This window comes from Onychostoma macrolepis, chromosome 01 (genome assembly GCF_012432095.1).
Source record: "Onychostoma macrolepis isolate SWU-2019 chromosome 01, ASM1243209v1, whole genome shotgun sequence".
Taxonomy (NCBI): domain Eukaryota; kingdom Metazoa; phylum Chordata; class Actinopteri; order Cypriniformes; family Cyprinidae; genus Onychostoma; species Onychostoma macrolepis.
The window spans coordinates 45,257,434-45,277,624 of record NC_081155.1 but is presented as its reverse complement, the minus strand read 5'-3'; the positions used below and the strand labels follow the sequence as shown (position 1 = coordinate 45,277,624).

Here is a 20,191-nt window from a genome sequence, read left to right as displayed (position 1 = left end):
TTTCATATATATTATTATTTAGTTACACTAAAGAGAACTGTTGTAAAAATGAGAACAAAAAATATAAATGACTCTCTGAATGCATAAATTATTAGCCAAACAGAAACAAGAACTTACTTACCGGCATCTGTGCCTGTCTCTGTGACTGCCTTATCTGTCACTAGAAGTGGAGTTGAACGAGAGAAACAGAATAAAATGACTAAAACCAATAAATATCAATATGTAATAAATAATACAAATATAATATTATACATAATACAGTATTTGAATTGTGAAGTATTTATGTGTTGAATTTGTTGTACTGTCTTTTATGCTTACGGAAATAACAGCTGTATCACTGTTTAATTTTTTGTATAAAAATGATGCATTACAGTAATGAGATCTGCTGTAAAATTACAAAAATATATAAATATATACCAAAAATATAAGAAATGTCTAAAATGTAAACAATTGTAACTTGGGAATTTAATGAGCATTTAGAGGGAAAATGTGTTTGTTTGTTAAAAAAATAATGTAATATATACATAATGCAAAAAAAAAAAAGACTCATCCTGCTCAGCTGGCATATCAAAATTATTTTCTAATAAAAATAATAAAATACAATGCCAAAATTCTAATTTTCATTAGTGTTATACAAAATATATTTAAATTATTTATATCTACATATCATAATTGTTGTACTGCCCTTATGTTATTTTTATTGAAAAAAACAAATGTTTTACTGCAATTTTTACTGTAATACTGTATAAAATATATATTATAGTAATATATTATAAAAAATGACATAATTGAGACATATTTTAATATAATTCTACACTTTCTACACTGACTTGTGAATGGAATTAGAATTAAGAGGGAAACACCATTTTGTTTGTTTGTTTTAAGCGACCAGTCTTATTCGACATAACTGGTTCAACCAATAGCGTGAGTTGGGGGCGTGGCTATCAATTTCGACCAATGGCTAACGAGCAGCGGAAAGACATAAATAAAACATACTTCAGACATAAATATATATTTTTTTAATTTCAAGAGAATCATCAAAACAGATTAATAATAATAATATTAATAAATAAATAAATAAATGGTTAGTAGTGCTGTCAAACGATTAATCGCGATTAATCCAAAATAAAAGTTTTTGTTTACATAATATATATATATATATATATATGTGTGTGTGTGTGTGTGTGTGTACTTTGTATATTTATTATGTAGGCCTATGTATAAATATACACACATACAGTATATATTTTGAAAATATATACACGTATTTACATGTATATATTTATATTCATATAATTTATATTATATACAAATATATTTAATATATTAACCTATTTTTCTGAAATATATATACATGCATGTGTGTGTATTTATATAGACATAGTAAATATACACAGTACACACACATATATTATGTACACAAAAACCTTTATTTTGGATGCGATTAATCGTGATTAATCGATTGAAGACGTTATGTAACGTTACCCCAAACCGTGAGCTTGTGTGTCTCCGGGAATCCTCTCCGCGGCGCCTCGTAATCGGTGCTCTTGTAACGGCACTGATAAACGCCCCGGTCGAAAACACTGACCGACGGGATGCTCAGCGAGAAGATACCGCGACTGATGTCGTGTTTGGCCGGTAACCGGAGCACGCTGTAATCGATACCGAAGTCCATCTCTCCAGAGCTCACGCGCAGGATTTCTCTGTCATCCTTCAGCCACTGGATGTAAATGTCTTCCCAAGGTTTGTTTTTAGGGATGTTTCCAAAGCACTCCAAAGTGACATCGTCGCCCTCAAACACTTCAACATGCTCGATCAAAACCGCTGGTGCTGCAGAAACACCAGAGAGGTTTAGAAACACTTTTACTGATGTTATGAATTCATCAAGACTCCTTACCTATTAGCGTTTATTTTATTTTATTTTTATTTTATTTTATTTTATTTTATTTTATTTTATTTTATTTTATTTTATTTTATTTTATTTTATTTTATTTTATTTTATTTTATTTTATTTTATTTTATTTTATTTTATTTTATTTTATTTTATTTTATTTTATTTTATTTTATTTTATTTTATTTTATTTTATTTTATTATTTTATTTTATTTTATTTTATTTTAACCAAACAGCCAATTCAAAAACTCTGCACAATTAAAATGATTCATTACAAGTTCTTGACTGCAAATTTATTGAGGAACCAATATTTTTATGAATTTCATTTTTTGGGTCATTCTCAGGAAACTGTGCCATTACATTTCTACTGATGTAACTAACAGGATGCTGAACTTAGACACGTTTATTGATAAATTGAAGTCTACTGGTGTGTAATGGGAAAAAAAAGAAGGACTAAAGACATAAAAATATGTATAATAGTTTACAGAAATAAAGTAAATTCTGAAATAATATCGTTATTTTAGTATCATTTATTATAGTTTTTTATAATTTGAATTAGTTTTTATTTTTACTTACATTTAAATAAAAATGTATTTAGTTAAATGTACAGATAAAGTTATAGTAATTTTGTTGTGTTTTTTGTCAATTTGTCAGTTTCGTTAGTTTTCTCCATATAGTATTTATTCATTTTTATTTCGGTTAAGTTAAATGAGAAATGTAGTTTTGGCAACCAGATGATTATTTTTTATATATATATATATTAAATTTATATGTTACACATTTATTTCAGTTCAAATTTTTTTAGTTTATTTAAAAAAACAAAAAACAATTTATTTTAAAATAACAATTTTTTTTTTACACTGTAAAAAAAAAAAGAAAAAAAAAGTTGAGCGAACTTAAAAAAAATTGTTTTACCAGCTTCAGCAGATTTTTGAGTTTGCTCAACTTATTTTTGTGGGAGATTCAGAAATTTTTGTTGTATAAACTTAAAACGACAAGTTGAGAAAACTCAAAAATCTGCTGAAGCTGGTTGCCTTAAAATTTTAAGTTTTAACTTTTTTTTTTTTTACAGTGTAGTTTGGTTAACTATAATAACCAGGGTTAAACATATGATTAGTAACAATAAATAATTATTGATATGATTGGTTGGAGCCACATGTGTTGGATGGCAATTATTGGGAATCGGCCAATGAAAACACACTAATCTATAATAATGATGGTTTCTCAGTGTTTATGGCAGTTATACTTTAAGCCTGGCAGTTCAGAAGTACCTTTTTGCAAATGAAACAATAACAAATAATTAAGGCACTGTTTCCTGAGGTGCTTTTACATTTATAACTATTATTTCTCAACTAGTAATTGTAAGTTACTACTACTTACTCGACACTTGTAGTAACACAGAACAAATGGGTTTCGTTCCCTTCCAGAGACATTCGTATATCTCTCCATCGTTCAGCATCACATCTGACAGAATGAGGGAAAAGTCCTCAGACTTTGCAGGATCGCTGAGGAAGTTCACCCGATCTTCAAAGCCTCTCCCGACCGTGACGACGTCTCCTCGCAGAGAGATCACGTCTTTGCCCATCGCCTCCCAGTGAACGTGCAGCTCTTCTGCAGAGAATCCTGAACCATTGCAGGGCAAGATCACGATTTCTCCAACATACGCCTGGACCTCCGACGTCTGAAGGTAGAACCCTAGACAGACTGGAGGAGGAAAAGATTGCTTGTTTTCCTCAAACCAGAGCTTTTATGAGGAAGAGTTCACTCAAAAACTAAAATTTGCTTGCAGTGAATGGGTGCCGTCAGAATGAGAGTCCAAACAGCTGATAAAAACATCACAATAATCCACACCACTCCAGTCCATCAGTTAACATCTGGAGAAGACAAAAGCTGAAACAAATCCAGCATTAAGATGCTTTTAACTAAAATAGATAAGTCCATAATCCATAATAGCTCTTCCTCCAGTGAAAAAGTGGTGTGGTCTGAATCAGGAGAGAAATCTGCACAGATCAAGCACTGTTTACAAGCCAAAACAGCTCTAAACAAATATGTGGCTGGATTTTGATGTGAGAGACAACAGGAGATGCACTTTTTCACTGCAGGAAGCTTTATTATGAATTATGGACTCATATTTTAGTTAAAAATGTCTTGATGGATTTGTTTCAGCTTTTGTCTTCTCCAGATGTTAACTGATGGATTGGAGTGATGTGGATTATTGTGATGTTTTTATCAGACTCTCATTCTGACGGCACCCATTCACTGCAGAGCATCCATTGCTGAGACACTGATGCAATGCTACATTTCTCCAAGAAACAAACTCATCTACATCTTGGACGTCCTGACGGTGACTAAATTCAGCTAATTTTCATTTTTGGGTGAACCGTTCCTTTAATATCAGCAAATATACAGAAACTAAACAGAAGAAATGTATTACTTACCCTTAAGGGCCAGAATAAAAATGAATGTAGTCCCAAGAATATGCATTTCCTTTAGAAAACCTGCTAAATAATTAAAAAACAAACAACAACAAAAACTATTATTCGAAACCTAATACATGCTATTATACTTCTGAATAATATGAATAATCAGGTGTATTGTGAGGTGGAGCAGGAGTGCACGTGGTGAGCGGTGTTTAGAGCAGCAGAAGGATCATCCAATGATCTTCTGCCTCCGTGACTCCCACAAACGCTTGGAAAGCTTTATATAATCGCGCTGACGTGTGTCACCCTGAGCCTGAAACCAGAGCCACACAAAACACTCCAGACGCCGCAGTCCAGTTATCTCATACAGCGCGGCCTGCGGCTACTAGCTTCTTACTTAGAAAAAATATTTGTTTTACTTTTTAATATATAGATAGATATATAGATATAATTGTTAGGCACAATGCAGCAATAGTTAGTTTATCTGAAGCTCAAGGGATTTGAGCCATTATTGATTCAAAAATTTATTTTAGTATTTATATACTATTATTATTTATTATTTTGAGTTAGCTTATTTTTTACTAGTGTTTTTAAAAATCTATTTAGCTTGCATTTTTGTTTTAGCAATTTTAGTACTTCAGCTTAATTTAATTTATTGTTTAAAATTGTAATTAATTTATTTTACTTATTTTAATTTATTTTATTATTAAATTTATATCAGTTTTTTTTTGCCACGGTAAGATTTAAAAAAATTCAATTTAAATTTTAGTTAACAATTACAACACTGGTTATGTACTTTAGTCATCGAAATGACAGATTTAACCTGTATTTGCCTATTTATGTTGACTGATACTATATGCATCTGATATATTTTATATTAGTACATCATCTTTGATGGAAAGGCAAACAAAATTGAGGAAAGAAAAACTAAACCTCAAAAAAAAAAAAAAAACATTAATAGACTGTATTACATAAGACATATTGCACTATTTACACAATACATTTAATATACAGTATATATATATTACATTTAGCAGATGCTTTTATCCAGAGCAACTTACAAATATATATATATATATATATATATATATATAAACATATCTTAATTTCACCTTTCAATTTCTTTCCTTAATTTTGTGCATGTCTTTTGAGTAATTTCACTGCTTCATGATAAATATTATGAGCATTTAAGAGTGAAATGAGATGTTTCTTCAATATTGTTAATGAATATCATGGTATTACCAGCTGAAACTATCATTGCACCGCAGTAAAGCCACAGTACTGTTCGTGAGAGCTGAAGTGCATGAAAAAATGAGGAAATTAAGCAGCACTTACCAAGTCTTCAGTTATTCAGTTGGTGCTTCATTCAGTGTTTTTAAGCCACTCTCGCCTCGTCTTGAGTTCAATCACAATGAAGTTCAGTGCACTTGAGGGCCGAGTAACGTGCTGAACAGAGAGAACATGAATCCAGCGGATCTGTCCGTGAGTGTCATGCTGCACAGATGCTGCTTTATGTTTAGGGCTCGAGGTGACATGGGTGCTAAAATACGACCTGATGCAACATCACAATTAATTACATTACACTGCAGTAATGCCATTACCTTTACAATACTGCAGTGCATTCGCATGGATTTAATAGCTTGGCAACGTGAAGGCTTGATTCTGTCCTTCATGCATGTTTTGTCCTTCATGCATGTTTTGTCCACCTCTGACTTTGAGTATTTTTAATGTATAAGTCATGGCTGTGAAACGTTAGACGTGGAGGCACACGGGCTCCAGGATCGTCTTCTGAATGATGGAATCTCTTGGCTTGGCTTCAACTATTTACACTCTTCAACACTCCTGGCTCTATTTTAAGACAAGCAAGACTGATCTGATTCACACGAGGACAATGACACAAACACAGAGCAGTTTGTAAAACCTAATTGCTTAAATAGTTTTATCCAAAGTGACTTACAAATGAGGACAATGGAAGCAATCAAAATCACAAAACTACCACAAAAATTAATTATATAATAAATAAAAAGAAAACAGATATAATAGGAAAAGAATAGAGTAAGCTTGTGTTAGGGGCCTTTTTTGCTTTTAATTGTATAACAAATAAAAAGAAAACAAATAGATAGAATACAAAGAGATTAGAGAAGCTAATGTTCGTTTTTTTAGTGAATGAATAGCATGCAAGTCTAAAAGGGGCATGTTTTTTTTTTTAAGAATAGAATTAGAATAGAGATATGGTAGATATATTAAACTGCATGTTTAAAGGCTAAAAATGTCCATTTCACCTACTAAAATGTGCATACCATTAAACATTTTAAAATGTAAATGTAATATATATATATATATATTTTTTTTAATTTATATCCATCATGACAAAATCTTAAATTACATTAAATGTTAAGTTTAAAAAAATAATTTCACAATGAAAATGGTCTTTATTGCCCGAAAAATGCAATAAATAAATAAATATTAGTGTTCCAGATTTTATTTGTTTGCTTTTTTTTTTTTCAATTTATATTTAAAAAAAAAAAAAAAAATTCAATGAAAATGGTCTTCACAACTCAAAATAAAATCAGTAAATAACTAATATCTATCACTAAGTTACACTAATATATAAATTGAAGAAACAAATTATATTAACACTATACATATAAAAATTATTTCCACTCAAATCAATATTTCATGTCATTTATTTATAAAGTAGCCATGTAATTAACAGGATAATGTAGTTCACCAGTAATTATTTCCCCTGCCACACATCGAAATGCTCGCTTCATGCAAGTTTGTTCTGTGCTTTTGCACTCATCCTTGACAATATTATGAGAAATACAAAGCAGAAAATATTTCAACACTCATTTAATAAATTCATACAAGTGTGATAAATACACTGACAAAAAGGATTTCAACAGTTTTACATGTTACTTCCCAAAGAAGTCATTGTTTCTCATCGAGAGACGCTGATTAAAAACTAAACTTTAAATCACACACACGGTCTAAAACATTATTACACCCCATAAAAATAAAACTGATTTAAAACAACAAGTTAGTCCGTCCAAACTCCTAATGTTTTCACTGTGTTAACACTAAAAGCTACACTATATACAAGCCCAGTGTCTATGAAGTGAAGTGAGTGTGTGAGCGTCACTGGAAGCCTGATACACCACAGATATTAATAGGCAGGGCATGTCAGCTCTCTATTAATGTTTTCCCAGAGCTGGATCTCAGGACTTCCAGCTGTACGAATAGTCTCTCATGTGCAGCTGTCTGAGCGCGCTCTTTCCCAGCATGCTCGGCATGGCCAGCTGCTGAATGGAGCTCTGCTGGAGGCCACACCTGCCCAGATCCTGTACCACAGACTCCTGGAAACCAAAGACCAAATCAGAGCATGAGCGCTTCTGACTACACAGACATTAATAAAACAAAAATACCATGCAATACTGTAAAATGAACTGTTTAATGTGTGTTTGGGAATGTAATGGGCACTAGGTTTACTTTATAGGAGTGTCTATTTACACTAAGTGCATTAAAAAAGACGATTGTCAACCGTCAGCTCCAGAGGCTCGGAAGTGGCTTCATAAAAATGAAGGAAATAATCAAAAAGTTGAAGATAAAGTATCGGGTAGGTGTAGGGAGGGCTTTATTGTCCCAATAAGGTGGCATTCATTTAATCATTTGAATTCAAATGTACACTCAGTAAGCTATTATAGCATTTTTTTTTTTTTATATAATGTATTACAATACTGAGGTGAAGATAATTGCCACTATTTGCAGTAAGTAGTATACATAGCAGAAAATCCTGCTATTTTAACAGTGCAAGTAGAATCTACAGCTATTTGCACTTAGTGTAAATAGCATATCACTAAAAATACTATTGTCACTATTTCCGCTGCTTTTATTTACACATCTGCATTATTTCCAACAGTTTTGTGGACAGATGTTTACAGCATTTCACCAGTATTCCGCCAAAATAAAAGCTCTGTGATTAGGCTTTGAACGCTTGAAAGTGAAGAATTTGACAGAAATATTACTATTATTATAACTTAGTGTAAAATACATTATAATTTTCAGATACAGTACATTTTAATTTACAACAAAAATATATTTCAATCTTTTTTTTTTCATAATTAGAGTTAAAACTAGCAATATTAATAAGATTAGATATATTATTTTATGAACTTATATCAACTAAAATATGTATTTCTATTAGGGATGCACCGATACCACTTTTTCCAGTACGCGTCCGATACCGATACTTTTATTTTTGGTGCTTGCCGATACAGAGTACCGATACCGATATTTTCATTGCATTTGTGCATTTTTCAAATATTGGGTACAGAAACCAAGAGAGTATGTATAATGTTAGTCGGTTAACTTCATTTGTCAAATAGATACAGTTAAACCAAAATCACAGTTTATTCGCTATAGTTTAGAAAATGGTAATAAAATATGACAAGAACTCAGAGTTAAACTGTGTCAGAACAAATTGAAAATTTTTTGGTTATAATATGTCTCAGTTTACTTTATTTTGCCATCCTCACTTACTTAAATGAACTATAGTGTCCTGCACCCACTAGTAAAAAAATATAAACAATGCTATCTGGTGTCTGAATGATATTTGGTTTGACTGTATATCATTCGGTTATTTTCATATTTTCAGCGCACATCAGCTATACAGGCGTTAATCCTTGATATTTAACATTAAATTCATTGCATACATATACTTCGTAGACATCCTTAATCTCTAATAACTCTGCTGTCTGTTGGTGTTTCTTTGTCTGAATATCGCACTTATCACATGCTGTGAGGTATCGGGGCATTTTAACGAGTACGAGTACAGGAGCTCAGTATCGGTATCGGTGCATCCCTAATTTCTATAATAATATATTAAGATGACAATTTATTTAGTAGTAAACAAATATAAATTATTAGCTATATAAAAACAATAAATGCAAAAATTATTTACAATGTTAAATTATGTTCTTTAAACACAGCATTTCTTTAAACAATTTTAAATTTAAAAACTACTAAAATAATAAAAATAACTGTTCTAATCAAAATATGTAACAAAATAATCTATTTAATTTTCTGGCAGTCATGCAGCCCTAAAGAATAATAAATAAATACACTTTATTGTTTACTAGTATGTCACGTGACTGATCGTGCCAACATCAGACAAGCGTGAATATGCAAATGTATTGCTTAATTGAAATATCTTAATTTCAGGGGTATTTCAAGAAAATAAGAGATATGCCTGACAATAAAAGTTTGGGAATCCCTGGACTAGAATTTGAATGCATTTGCACACTGAAAAAATTATTATTTGAAGAAAAAAAAAAAAACACTGGTGTGTTTTTTTACAAGAAAATATTATTTCAGTTTTTCTACTTCAAAATTTCATATTTAATTTACTGTTTCTTTGTAATTACTTGGGAAATTTACTAGCAAATTCCGAGTAAGAAATAGTTTTAAAGTAAATCATACATCTTTTTTTTCTGCAGTGTAAATGTAACACAAATTCCACCTGGTCACAGAGCTAAAACAGTGCATGTGTTTGAACGCACCAGCTGCTGAGGGTCAGAGGTCAAGCTGAGGGGCACGTTCAGGACGGCCGTGGGCTCGTGGGTGTAGAGACCCACTGAAAACTCTCCTTTCTGAGCGGGTTTGAGGAGCTGCGTCAGCGCGTGGAGCGTGTGGGGCATGACGGGTCCCGTGACCTCCAGACTGCACACGTCCTGATAGCCCGCTCTCACCTGAGTCTTCACTTTCACGGTCCGGGTCTGAAGACAAATTGCTTTCATTAGAAAAAATACATGATGTAATCTGGGTCCAGTAACAGCCTCAATATACTGATGCTGGTTAAAAAAAAATAAAATAATTAAATTTAAAAACGCTAGAGTAGACTTTAACATGTCAGTAACACACCCACAACAATAGGTGGCACCAAAAACACATAAAACCAGTGTGCCATGAAATACGTAATGGACTGTATGTGTGTTGTAATGTTAGAACATCGCGAGTGAAAACAAAAGAAAAAGAAAAGCTTACAGCGGCACGAGTCGTGACTGTCATGTTAGTCTGATGGGAACAAACTTCCTCTGTAAGTGATTTTAAAACATAAGACAGTACCCAGATTTGAAGACTACAATAAGATTTCACTTCTACTGTTAATGACATTTTGCTAGGCTACTATGAGATGGAAAGCCTAATTGTTATAATTCAGATGAGCTACCTGTTATTTTTATGGTTTATCAAAAAGGGTATATTTAAAACTGTGATTGGTGGTACATTTTACCAATGTTTACCATACTTTTAAAACAAAAAATTTAAATAGGAAAAATATGCAATAAGAAAATAATTTAAGAAAAAACAAGATTTGGTTTTCAAAAAGCCTTTTTCCAAAAGGTACATCTTGAAAAGGGGGGTCGTCTTATATTCGGGTCAATACGGTATCATAAAATGCAATAAATATAAATAAAACTTTAAAAAAATAAAATATATAGAATGCAATAAAATGTAAAAGCGAAATAAAATAAAATAAAATTACAATGAAAAAAATGCAACAAAATATAAAATTCAAAATGAAAATAAAATGCAATAAAAAAAATACAATATAAAAGTAAAACAATAAATAAAATTAAAACAAAAAAATACAATGAAACAAAATAGAAAGTAAATGTAAATACAATAAATAATGCAAAAGTAAAAAATGACATGCAATAAAATTATTAACAAAAAATTAAAGTACAATAAACAAATAAAAAATCCTAAAGTATTAAACAATAAATAAACAAAATATAAATAAAAAAAAAAAAAAAAATCTAAATTAAAAATAAAATTCAATAAAATAAAAATACAGCAATTTTAGTAAATATATGTGAAAACATCGGTCTAAATCAGTGATAAAGGGAAAAATAAACGTGTTTGAATGATAAGAATGTGACAACACCACACATCTAGAACATGAAACACGAGGTCTCGTACCTTGAGCGTGTGCAGCGTGGCCCCTCTGAAGGCTGTAGGGGCCAGTAGAGTTGGAGGAAGCCCCGCCTGAGACCCGGCTCCAGCCACCAAGCTCTTACAGTTAATGAGGAAGTTGAGCAGCGTGAAGGTGTTCGAACCCTCCACCAACACCACGGACTCTGGTCTGTGGTCCAAACGCACCTCGCTGTGCTCCTTACGACTGCGGCGTGACTTAAGGAACGAGATCAGGTGAATTGAGCTTTGGGCTAATAAACTACAGGGTGTTTCTCATATAAAAACATGTCATGTTCCGTGTAGGGTTATAATACTTCACTAAAACTAACACCATTAAAAAAAAACATTTTTGTTACTTAAAATAAAATAAATGTTATTTATTCACTTTTTAATGCCATGCCAGCATCAAGCCTATTTTCATGGCGATCTCAGAATAAATTACACAAGGTATACAAATAAAAGTTATATTATAGAAGTTTCAAATCTACACTAGACAAAAATTCTAAAATACATTCAGGTGATATATTTTTAAACAAATCAGTTAAACACACCTCTGAATAAAACCGGTCCATTTATATTAAAAACAGTACAATAATGTTAACAAAAATAATTTATTTAAACATTAACTTTAAATTTCTGTTCAGCTTAACTTTAAGTACTAAAATATCAAATGAAAATTAAATTAATAAATAATTAATTAACATTTACACATTTGAAAAAATAAAAACGACAAACTACAGAAAGCACTGCATAAACATGATTGTAAAGGATACAGTTTGATAGAAATGGCATCTGGTTTCTTGATCTTGTCTTGGACGCCCATCTCCTTCAGCCAGGAAAATCCACCGTCATCATCATCTTCATCCTCCTCCTCCTCCTCGTTTTCACTGTGCTCACTTAATCTGTCAAATCAAAGATGAATGCACTGATGAGCACTGAAAGCAGATCAGCATCCCATCAGCGGAGAGCGGTCCTGTACTCACACAGCGCCGCTGGCCGAGTCCTCGCCTTCAGTCTGACTGCTCTCACTCCGCTCTCTGCTCTTCCTCTTCTCCTCCAGCAGAGGGAGAGAGAACTCTATCCCTGAACACAAACACACCGATCCACAGCTGCTCACAAGACTTCAGAAAACAATAACATAACCCTCCAGGCTGTGCATTACAGTGACCGACTCGTCTTAATGACACCGTTCACTGTGCTAAAATCACTGCTGTTCAAAAACTAATTCCTTTACGTTTTATTAAAACCACTTCAAAGGTGCAATGAAAAATTTTAAAGGTATTTTATTGTCATTCTGTACAAATAATGAAGAATTATTTGAGAAATTATTTATAAAATTATTATAAAGGGATACAAAAAGACATTTACAAGCAAAACGATTTAATTTATCAGAAAATAAAAAGTACACTAGGTTTTTAAATATTACTGCTTCAAATTATAACCATGTATCAGCCTACTTTAAAAATAATATTATAAAAATATTTTATATTAGTGCTGTCAAACGATTAATCACATCCAAAATAAAAGTTGTTTACATAATGTGCGTGCACTGTGTATAATATATATATATATATATATATATATAAAAAAATACACACACATGCATGTATATATTTAAGAATTTTTTTTATATTTATACATGATATTTATATGAATATAAATATATACCATGTTAAATATTTTCAATATATATTCTGTATTTGTGTGTCTTTATATATACACATCATAAATATACACAGCACACACATATATTATGTAAACAAAAACTTATTTTGGATGGGATTAATAATTTGACGGCACTAATATATATATTTTTTTTATATATTAGTGCTGTCAATCGATTAAAAAAATGTATCAGTCATAGACTGTGATTAATCATGATCACAAATTTAAAATACTAGGATTTACCTGTAAATGTGTTGAAATAAAGAAATGCATGAGAAACTAGTTTAAGGAAACAGAACCTTTCACACTTCCTCCAGGTATGAGACATAATCCTTATTATTCTTTTGTATTTATTCAGCCATTATCAGCCTTTATACTGGCAATAAAACCAAGCCACATCGCTTCAATCCCAGTATACATTTACCCAACTATTATCAAAAGTATTTCTAAATAAATACAACAAAACATTTTCTTGCGACCTTACGTGAAGTATTATGACAAAATGCATTATGAAGAAGAATTGGACCTGTTCTGCAGCTGCATTAGAGCTAATATTAGCATCATGCTTCATAAGACAATTTATGAGGTTAATAGTACACTTTTACTCAGAACTCACTTCAAACCACCATCGAGTGTTTGTAATAACTTCCTTTTGCGATCACATGTGGAATTTGGTCGTTTACTGTTGTTAAAATATGCTATTTATAGCCTTTTATATCCCTGCACAAATTAGCATTTCAGATGTACACATTCTACTCAAGAAAATCACATACAAATATCCTATCGTAATCGTGTGTTTATTATCTTATATAATCTATAGTGGCTGTTGTCATGTTTATTTCTGCTGCTCTGCTGAAACTCACGTTGTTTGTGATGTAACTGCCTCTCTGTTCTTAAGTTGCCATGGATACATTCCAAGTATAATACACATTAGTAAAAGGATCTATTTTCATTTTTATTTGTCTATACACACTTTGGGCGGCTGTGGTACATTATAAAAGTAGCCCAAAAAACCGCAGCCCACGGCTCTGTAATTTTTCCCGTGACTGTATTTTCAAAATATCCCACTTGTGCCGTTACCCTGGCAACACTGGTGCTGTACCCTCATCACACAATGATAGATAACCTTCCGCGCTGCGATGACGGGAAGAAGTTGGGGTCAAACCTTATCAAACAATTAATCTGCGTTAAAAAAATATTAACGCGTTAAAATTTTTGGATTAATCGCATGCGTTAACGCGTTAAAGTTGACACCCCTAATATATATATACACACACACACACAAACACACTTTGTATTTTACAGTATAAAAAGTTCAAAATGTTGAAAACATTTTTTTTTTTCACTGAATTAATTTTTTTTTTGTTATTACACAGAGAGTAAAGTACCGAAAAAAGGTACTGTTGAGTAACTGCACCGAATTTCGGGTACAGATACCGGTACTGTAGCGGTTAAAATGTGAACGGTACCTAACCCTAGCTCTTACCCTCCGCCTTCATGGCCTCGCGCAGCCCTCTAGTGGTGGGGGACAGCAGTGCACTGATGCCTTTAGCGCCGCTCAGACCGGCCGCCCTGAACAGCACCGTGAACTGATACGAGCACAGATAGAAATACGGACAGAGCCGGGCCTTCAGCAGACTGTAGAGAGACGTCAGACTCACAGACCTACAACACACACAAAACCTCAGTCAGAAACAAAAACACACAGGCCAGCGTTAAAGGGACAGTGTGATGTTTATCCGCTTACCCCCGGGGCATCCAAGATGTAGGTGACTTTGTTTCTTCAGTAGAACACAAACGAAGATTTTTAACTCAAACCGTTGCAGTCTGTCATATAATGCCAGTCAATAGGACTCACGGCTTTGAGAGTCAAAACAACATACACAACTGACGCGTCACAACGTGCTCAGGACAGTTGGGACATTGCGGTGTATCAGAGGTAAAAAATTATATAAATACCGTTCAGTTTCTTGCACAGACTGATCATTTCGTGTCTTTACACATCAATGTGTCGTCACGAGCCGCAGGGTTTAATTTGGATTTGTCTGTGCATGTTTTTTTCTTCCTCTCAAAGATTCTGTGCCCATTGACTGGCATTATATGACTGACAGACTGCAACGGTTTGAGTTAATATCCTTCGTTTGTGTTCTACTGAAGAAACAAAGTCACCTACATCTTGGATGCCCCGGGGTTAAGCAGATAAACATCAGATTTTCATTTTTGGGTGAACTATCCCTTTAAAAGGGTCTTCCGGGTTTGGAACGACATGAGGTTGAGTAATTAATGACAATTTTTTATTTTTAGGTGAACTAACCTTTTAATATTCATGCATGTATGGATAGTCAATATGGGCTTAAAAATATATGACAATAATATCTGGTATTTATTGTGATAACGATATCAATGACGATAATTCAGGGAATCTTATGCATACACTAATATATATTTCCTTTTGTTTGGAAACAACACCAAGTCTCTCTCCTATTTGGAAATTATAAACGCGTTATTTTTCATTTTGGTTAGTTTAAGAAAAACTTGTTTGTTAGAATTAAATAAACAATAATTAAGTTATTTTATGATGACAGTACATTGAAAGCTTTGAAAATAATCATAAAATCAACATACATATATATATATATATATATATATAGATGGATGCAGTGGTAACCTTAAAATATTACTTTAAGATTTAACATTTGTAGATGGTCTAAAGCAAAAGAGTTGTAAAAATTCTGAAAATGTTCTGAAAAAATCTGTATATATATAAAATTACTTAATTTACAAGTGTCATGTTTGTGATTTTTTTTTAAATTTGTGTAAGCTATAGCTTCTGACCTTTAAATCAAAACATACTCATGATTTTATGACACTGATGACATGATCTAATCGCTAGCACACCCTCTTATCAGCAAGACATAATTTTTCATATTGGGCCGAGGCCGATATTTACATTTCAAGCCATTAGCAGCCGATTCCGATATCGGTCCGATAATATCATGCATCCCTATCGCAATCGATAAGGTATCACCCGTCCCTACATGCATGTGGCACAAACTCATTTCTCTCTCGTACCAGTCGCTCATCAGACTCTGCTGCAGCGCTGTGTCCTGCGCCCACGGCACGCACTTGCCAGAGAACTTGCGCTCTGCGCCGATCCGCGGGAAGAGAGAGAGCCAGGGCAGCGACGGGTGCTGCCAGTACTGAAGACACTGATGAAACCCCCAGCGCAGCTCCGCACAGCCCCGCGGCTCCTGCAACACACCACAACTACTTAAACATCACGGTTATTTCATCCTATTGGAATATATTAACTGTGCACTTCTGAAAAACTCTAAAAACTATATACTGAAAATATGGTTACACTTTATTTTAAGGTGTGCTTGTTACGGTGGAATTATACATTTAAGTACTGAGTAATATGAATTAACTACATGCACTTGCTATATGGTTAGGATTAGGGTTTAGTTTAAGGTTACCTGAATGTAATTGCGTATAATTTATTGTTATTATAATAGCAAGTATATGTAACGTGTAACAAGAACACCTCAAAATAAAGTGTTACCAAAAATATAAAGCTTTAAACAAATAAATACTAAAAAGATATAGTCACCTTAAAACTTCATAAAATTGAACACAAAATAATTTAAACAAAAATACAAATATTTTTTATGTTACATATAAAAACAACTTTATCAACAAATTAATTTATAAACAAATATTTAAAATATAATTATAAACTAGTGCTGTCAAACGATTAATCGCATCCAAAATAAGTTTTGTTTACATAATGTGTGTGTACGGTGTATATTTATTATATATAAATGTATATATTTAAAAAAATGTTACGTTTATATTAAATATATTTATATATGATATAATTTATATGAATATAAATATATACACGTAAATATTTTCAAAATATATGCTGTATGTGTGTCATATATATATATATATATATATATAAAATAAATAGATTAAAAATAATATATTTTAATTATTTAATAGTATAAAATAAACTACAAACTAAAACTATATAAAAAATATTTGTATATAAAATAAACATGTTATATCATAAACATAAAATAGCATTAAATTATTAATAATAATACTTTAATAAAATATTTAACTCATTTTATTTAATAAAATAAAAATCTAAATATTACAAATAAAACTATAAGTAGTTAACTATATAAAAAATAAATACTAAAACTTATATGAAATCACATAAAAAAAAAAAAAAAAGCTGTATACACCTTTTTTAAAAATAAAATGTCATATAAAATCATAAAAACAAAATACAATATTTTAAAATGTAACATAAAAATAGAACTACAAATCATTTATCGGTAGGCTGACGTCTACTAGTAGTTTGAGATTATCTCCAGAGCATATCCTTCCCTATAACAGTGTCCCGACCTGTATATGAGCAGGTAAGCTGGAGAACTCGGCCCTGCAGTGAGAGCTCAAGCCCCGCGCCTCCTCCTGCGCCTTCAGATGCTCAGCCCACGAGAACGACTGAGGAGACGTGAACAACAGACGCGTTTTCAGAGACCAATCGGCCGGGAACTCCAGACACACTTCAGCCGGAGCCGCGTCACAAACCGCCTCTGGACTCTAGAGACAAACACACGTCAGTGAAGCTCATCAACACAGATCAGCCACGACAGAAATCGTGAGGATCGATCAGACAGACACCTTCAGCACTGGAGCGGATCTCTCCGGCTCAAACAGGTCCTCCTCAAACAAACCAGCAGCTTCAGAGAGAGAAACAGGCGTCTGCAGACAGATCACAACAAAATTAGCACATGTACATCCATCCTGTAAACATGCATTAGAAAAAACGAATAAGAAAAATCTTTATGACAATGCCGACAGCCAATATGATATTATGTCTGATTTAGAAATGCATGCTTATGATCAAAATCAAACAGTTAAAGATAACATTATTATTATTATTATTATTATTATTATTATGAGTAAATATTAATTATTTCACGACTCCAATGAGCCCACTACTTAAAACTATAAATAAATATTAAACTAATAAACTACAAATACTAACATATATATATATATATATATATATACACACACACATACAAAAAAACAAAACAATAAAACTGAATATAAAAGCTTTTTAATGTAATATATAAATTTTAAAAATTAAACATTTTAATATTATAAAAGTACACCTTATATAATTCTCAAAATGATTGATGATGAATTTTTAAATCAAAACTTTATGTACAGAAGCAATTATGAATAATATGACTATATAAAGGTCTATAGAAAAATACTGTAATCAAAAATGCAAATATTATTTTATATTATAAAATAAAAATAGCTTTAATATAACATATGATAATAATAATAATAATAATAATAATAACAACAACATCAATAAATAAAATAAGATTAATAATATGTTTTCATTGAATCTAAAAATATAATATTTTATTATATAAATAAAAATATATACATTTTAAAACTACTACTAATAAAACTATATGAATTAACATTTTTAAATGATATAAAACAGTTACAGTACACAACATTTTATATTTTCTCTCAAACATAATAAAAATAGCATTCTATTTGTATTTTATTCATGTGAATGTTGAAAGTTATGTGGTATTTACAGGTATATTGAAATGCCATGTTAATATCATGGTAAATGAATGTCAGTGTGCACGCACACACACACACACACACACACACACACACACACACACACACACACACACACACACATATGTGTACTGGTAGATGGAGTACAGTTGACTGTAATGTAGCGTCCTCTCACCTTTATCTCGTGCTGTTTTTGTCTCTCGGTGTTGAACAGCTCCTCTCTCAACAGTGTTCCAGCGTTCGCGCGCTCTTCCCTGAGCTTCCCGTCCAGAACCGCAGCTGCCGCCTTCCTGCCGTCCGGAGCGCCGCTGTGTGATAACGCTCTCTTCTTGGGACTGTTGAACGTGTTCTCGATGTTGGCGAACGGATTTCTGCGCTTCCCGCCGCCGCCGCTCGCTCGGCCCGGTGCGTTCAGCAGCGGCCCCGGTGAGAACGGACGAACCCCGTCCACCGTCCTCCGGTCCGGGCCTTCGCTCCGCGCGCGCTTCCGTCTCATCCGCAGAACATCGGACGGTTTTTTAAAGCTGGGAGAGTAGCAGCCCAACTCCGCCATTCTGAACGTTCCGGTCGGTTATTGTTGTGTGAAGCGGGAACCGTCTCTTGTTGTGTTTGGAACACAACGCTCAAACTTTCGCGCGTAGCGGAATTGCGTCAGCGCGTTGCGTGATGACGCAAATAAGCGTGTTGGCGTTACCAGCGAAACACCCGACAAATGTAAAGTCTCTACCGTCTCATATTTATTTCTGACAGTAAGACCACAAAAACGTAAAATATGCATAAATTGTCTAACAAATAAGTAGTCCATAAAATACTCCATGTATTCTGGTAGACTGCCTACAGTGTATAAGTTTATGATCGCAGCTGAAGCAGTTTACAAATGTAAAGTCACTGCTGTTTCATATTTGTTTTTCTAATATTAACAGTTAATATCTACATTTATATTTAAATATTAAATATATACATTCCAGAGATTTAGTTTTGCACGTACATTGTCCAGAAAGACTGTGTAGATTTTGTGGACTATAATCATTTAACTTTGCTAATATAATATAATTAATACAATATAATATAATTTAATATAATATAATAATATACAGAGGTGGACAGTATTGAAGTACATTTACTTGAGTATTGTTACTTTTAAATGCAAGTACTTCTGTATTTTTAATTAAGTAAAAATCTTTACAACTTTTACTTGTAATGGAGTAATATTCGACCAGCGATATCTATATTTTCACTCAAATACTGGAGTTGTGTGCTATGTCCACCGCTGATAATATAATTAGTGCCGTCAAACGATTAATCGCGATTAATCGCATCCAAAATAAAAGTTTTTATTTACATAATATATGAGTGTGTTCTGTGTATATGTATTACGTATATATAAATACACACACATACAGTATATATATTGAAAATATTTACATGTCTATATTTATATTCATATAATTTATATCAGAAATTAATATATTTAATATATAAAATAATTTTTTTCTAAAATATATACATGCATGTGTGTGTATTTATATATATACGTAATAAATATACACAGTACACATAAATACATTATTTAAACAAAAACTTTTATTTTGGATGCGATTAATCGCGATTAAT

At 32.2% G+C, this 20,191-nt stretch overlaps 2 protein-coding genes across 2 annotated transcripts in view; both read right to left on the bottom strand.

The window, feature by feature from the left end:
- The window catches only part of LOC131544129 (titin), an 8,215-nt gene extending 2,431 nt beyond the window's left edge, over positions 1–5,784 (bottom strand). Inside the window, exons 1-5 of the mRNA XM_058782158.1 lie at positions 5,648–5,784; positions 4,331–4,393; positions 3,273–3,596; positions 1,486–1,830; positions 122–160 (exon numbers count right to left, since the gene is read on the bottom strand). Coding sequence (XP_058638141.1) covers positions 122–160; positions 1,486–1,830; positions 3,273–3,596; positions 4,331–4,376 — 754 coding nt within the window. The 5' untranslated portion in view covers positions 4,377–4,393; positions 5,648–5,784. The remainder of the gene's footprint in view (positions 1–121; positions 161–1,485; positions 1,831–3,272; positions 3,597–4,330; positions 4,394–5,647) is intronic.
- Positions 5,785–7,150: 1,366 nt separating this feature from the next.
- LOC131536332 (protein downstream neighbor of son homolog) lies at positions 7,151–19,270 on the bottom strand. The gene is made up of 10 exons (XM_058769226.1): positions 18,753–19,270; positions 17,645–17,725; positions 17,366–17,563; positions 16,022–16,200; positions 14,436–14,614; positions 12,268–12,367; positions 12,058–12,186; positions 11,291–11,489; positions 9,871–10,086; positions 7,151–7,668 (listed from the first exon to the last, which is right to left on the bottom strand). Exons 1-10 carry the CDS (start codon positions 19,128–19,130, stop codon positions 7,531–7,533), a joined length of 1,797 nt encoding a protein of 598 aa, XP_058625209.1. The 5' UTR covers positions 19,131–19,270; the 3' UTR covers positions 7,151–7,530.
- Positions 19,271–20,191: the final 921 nt, after the last annotated feature.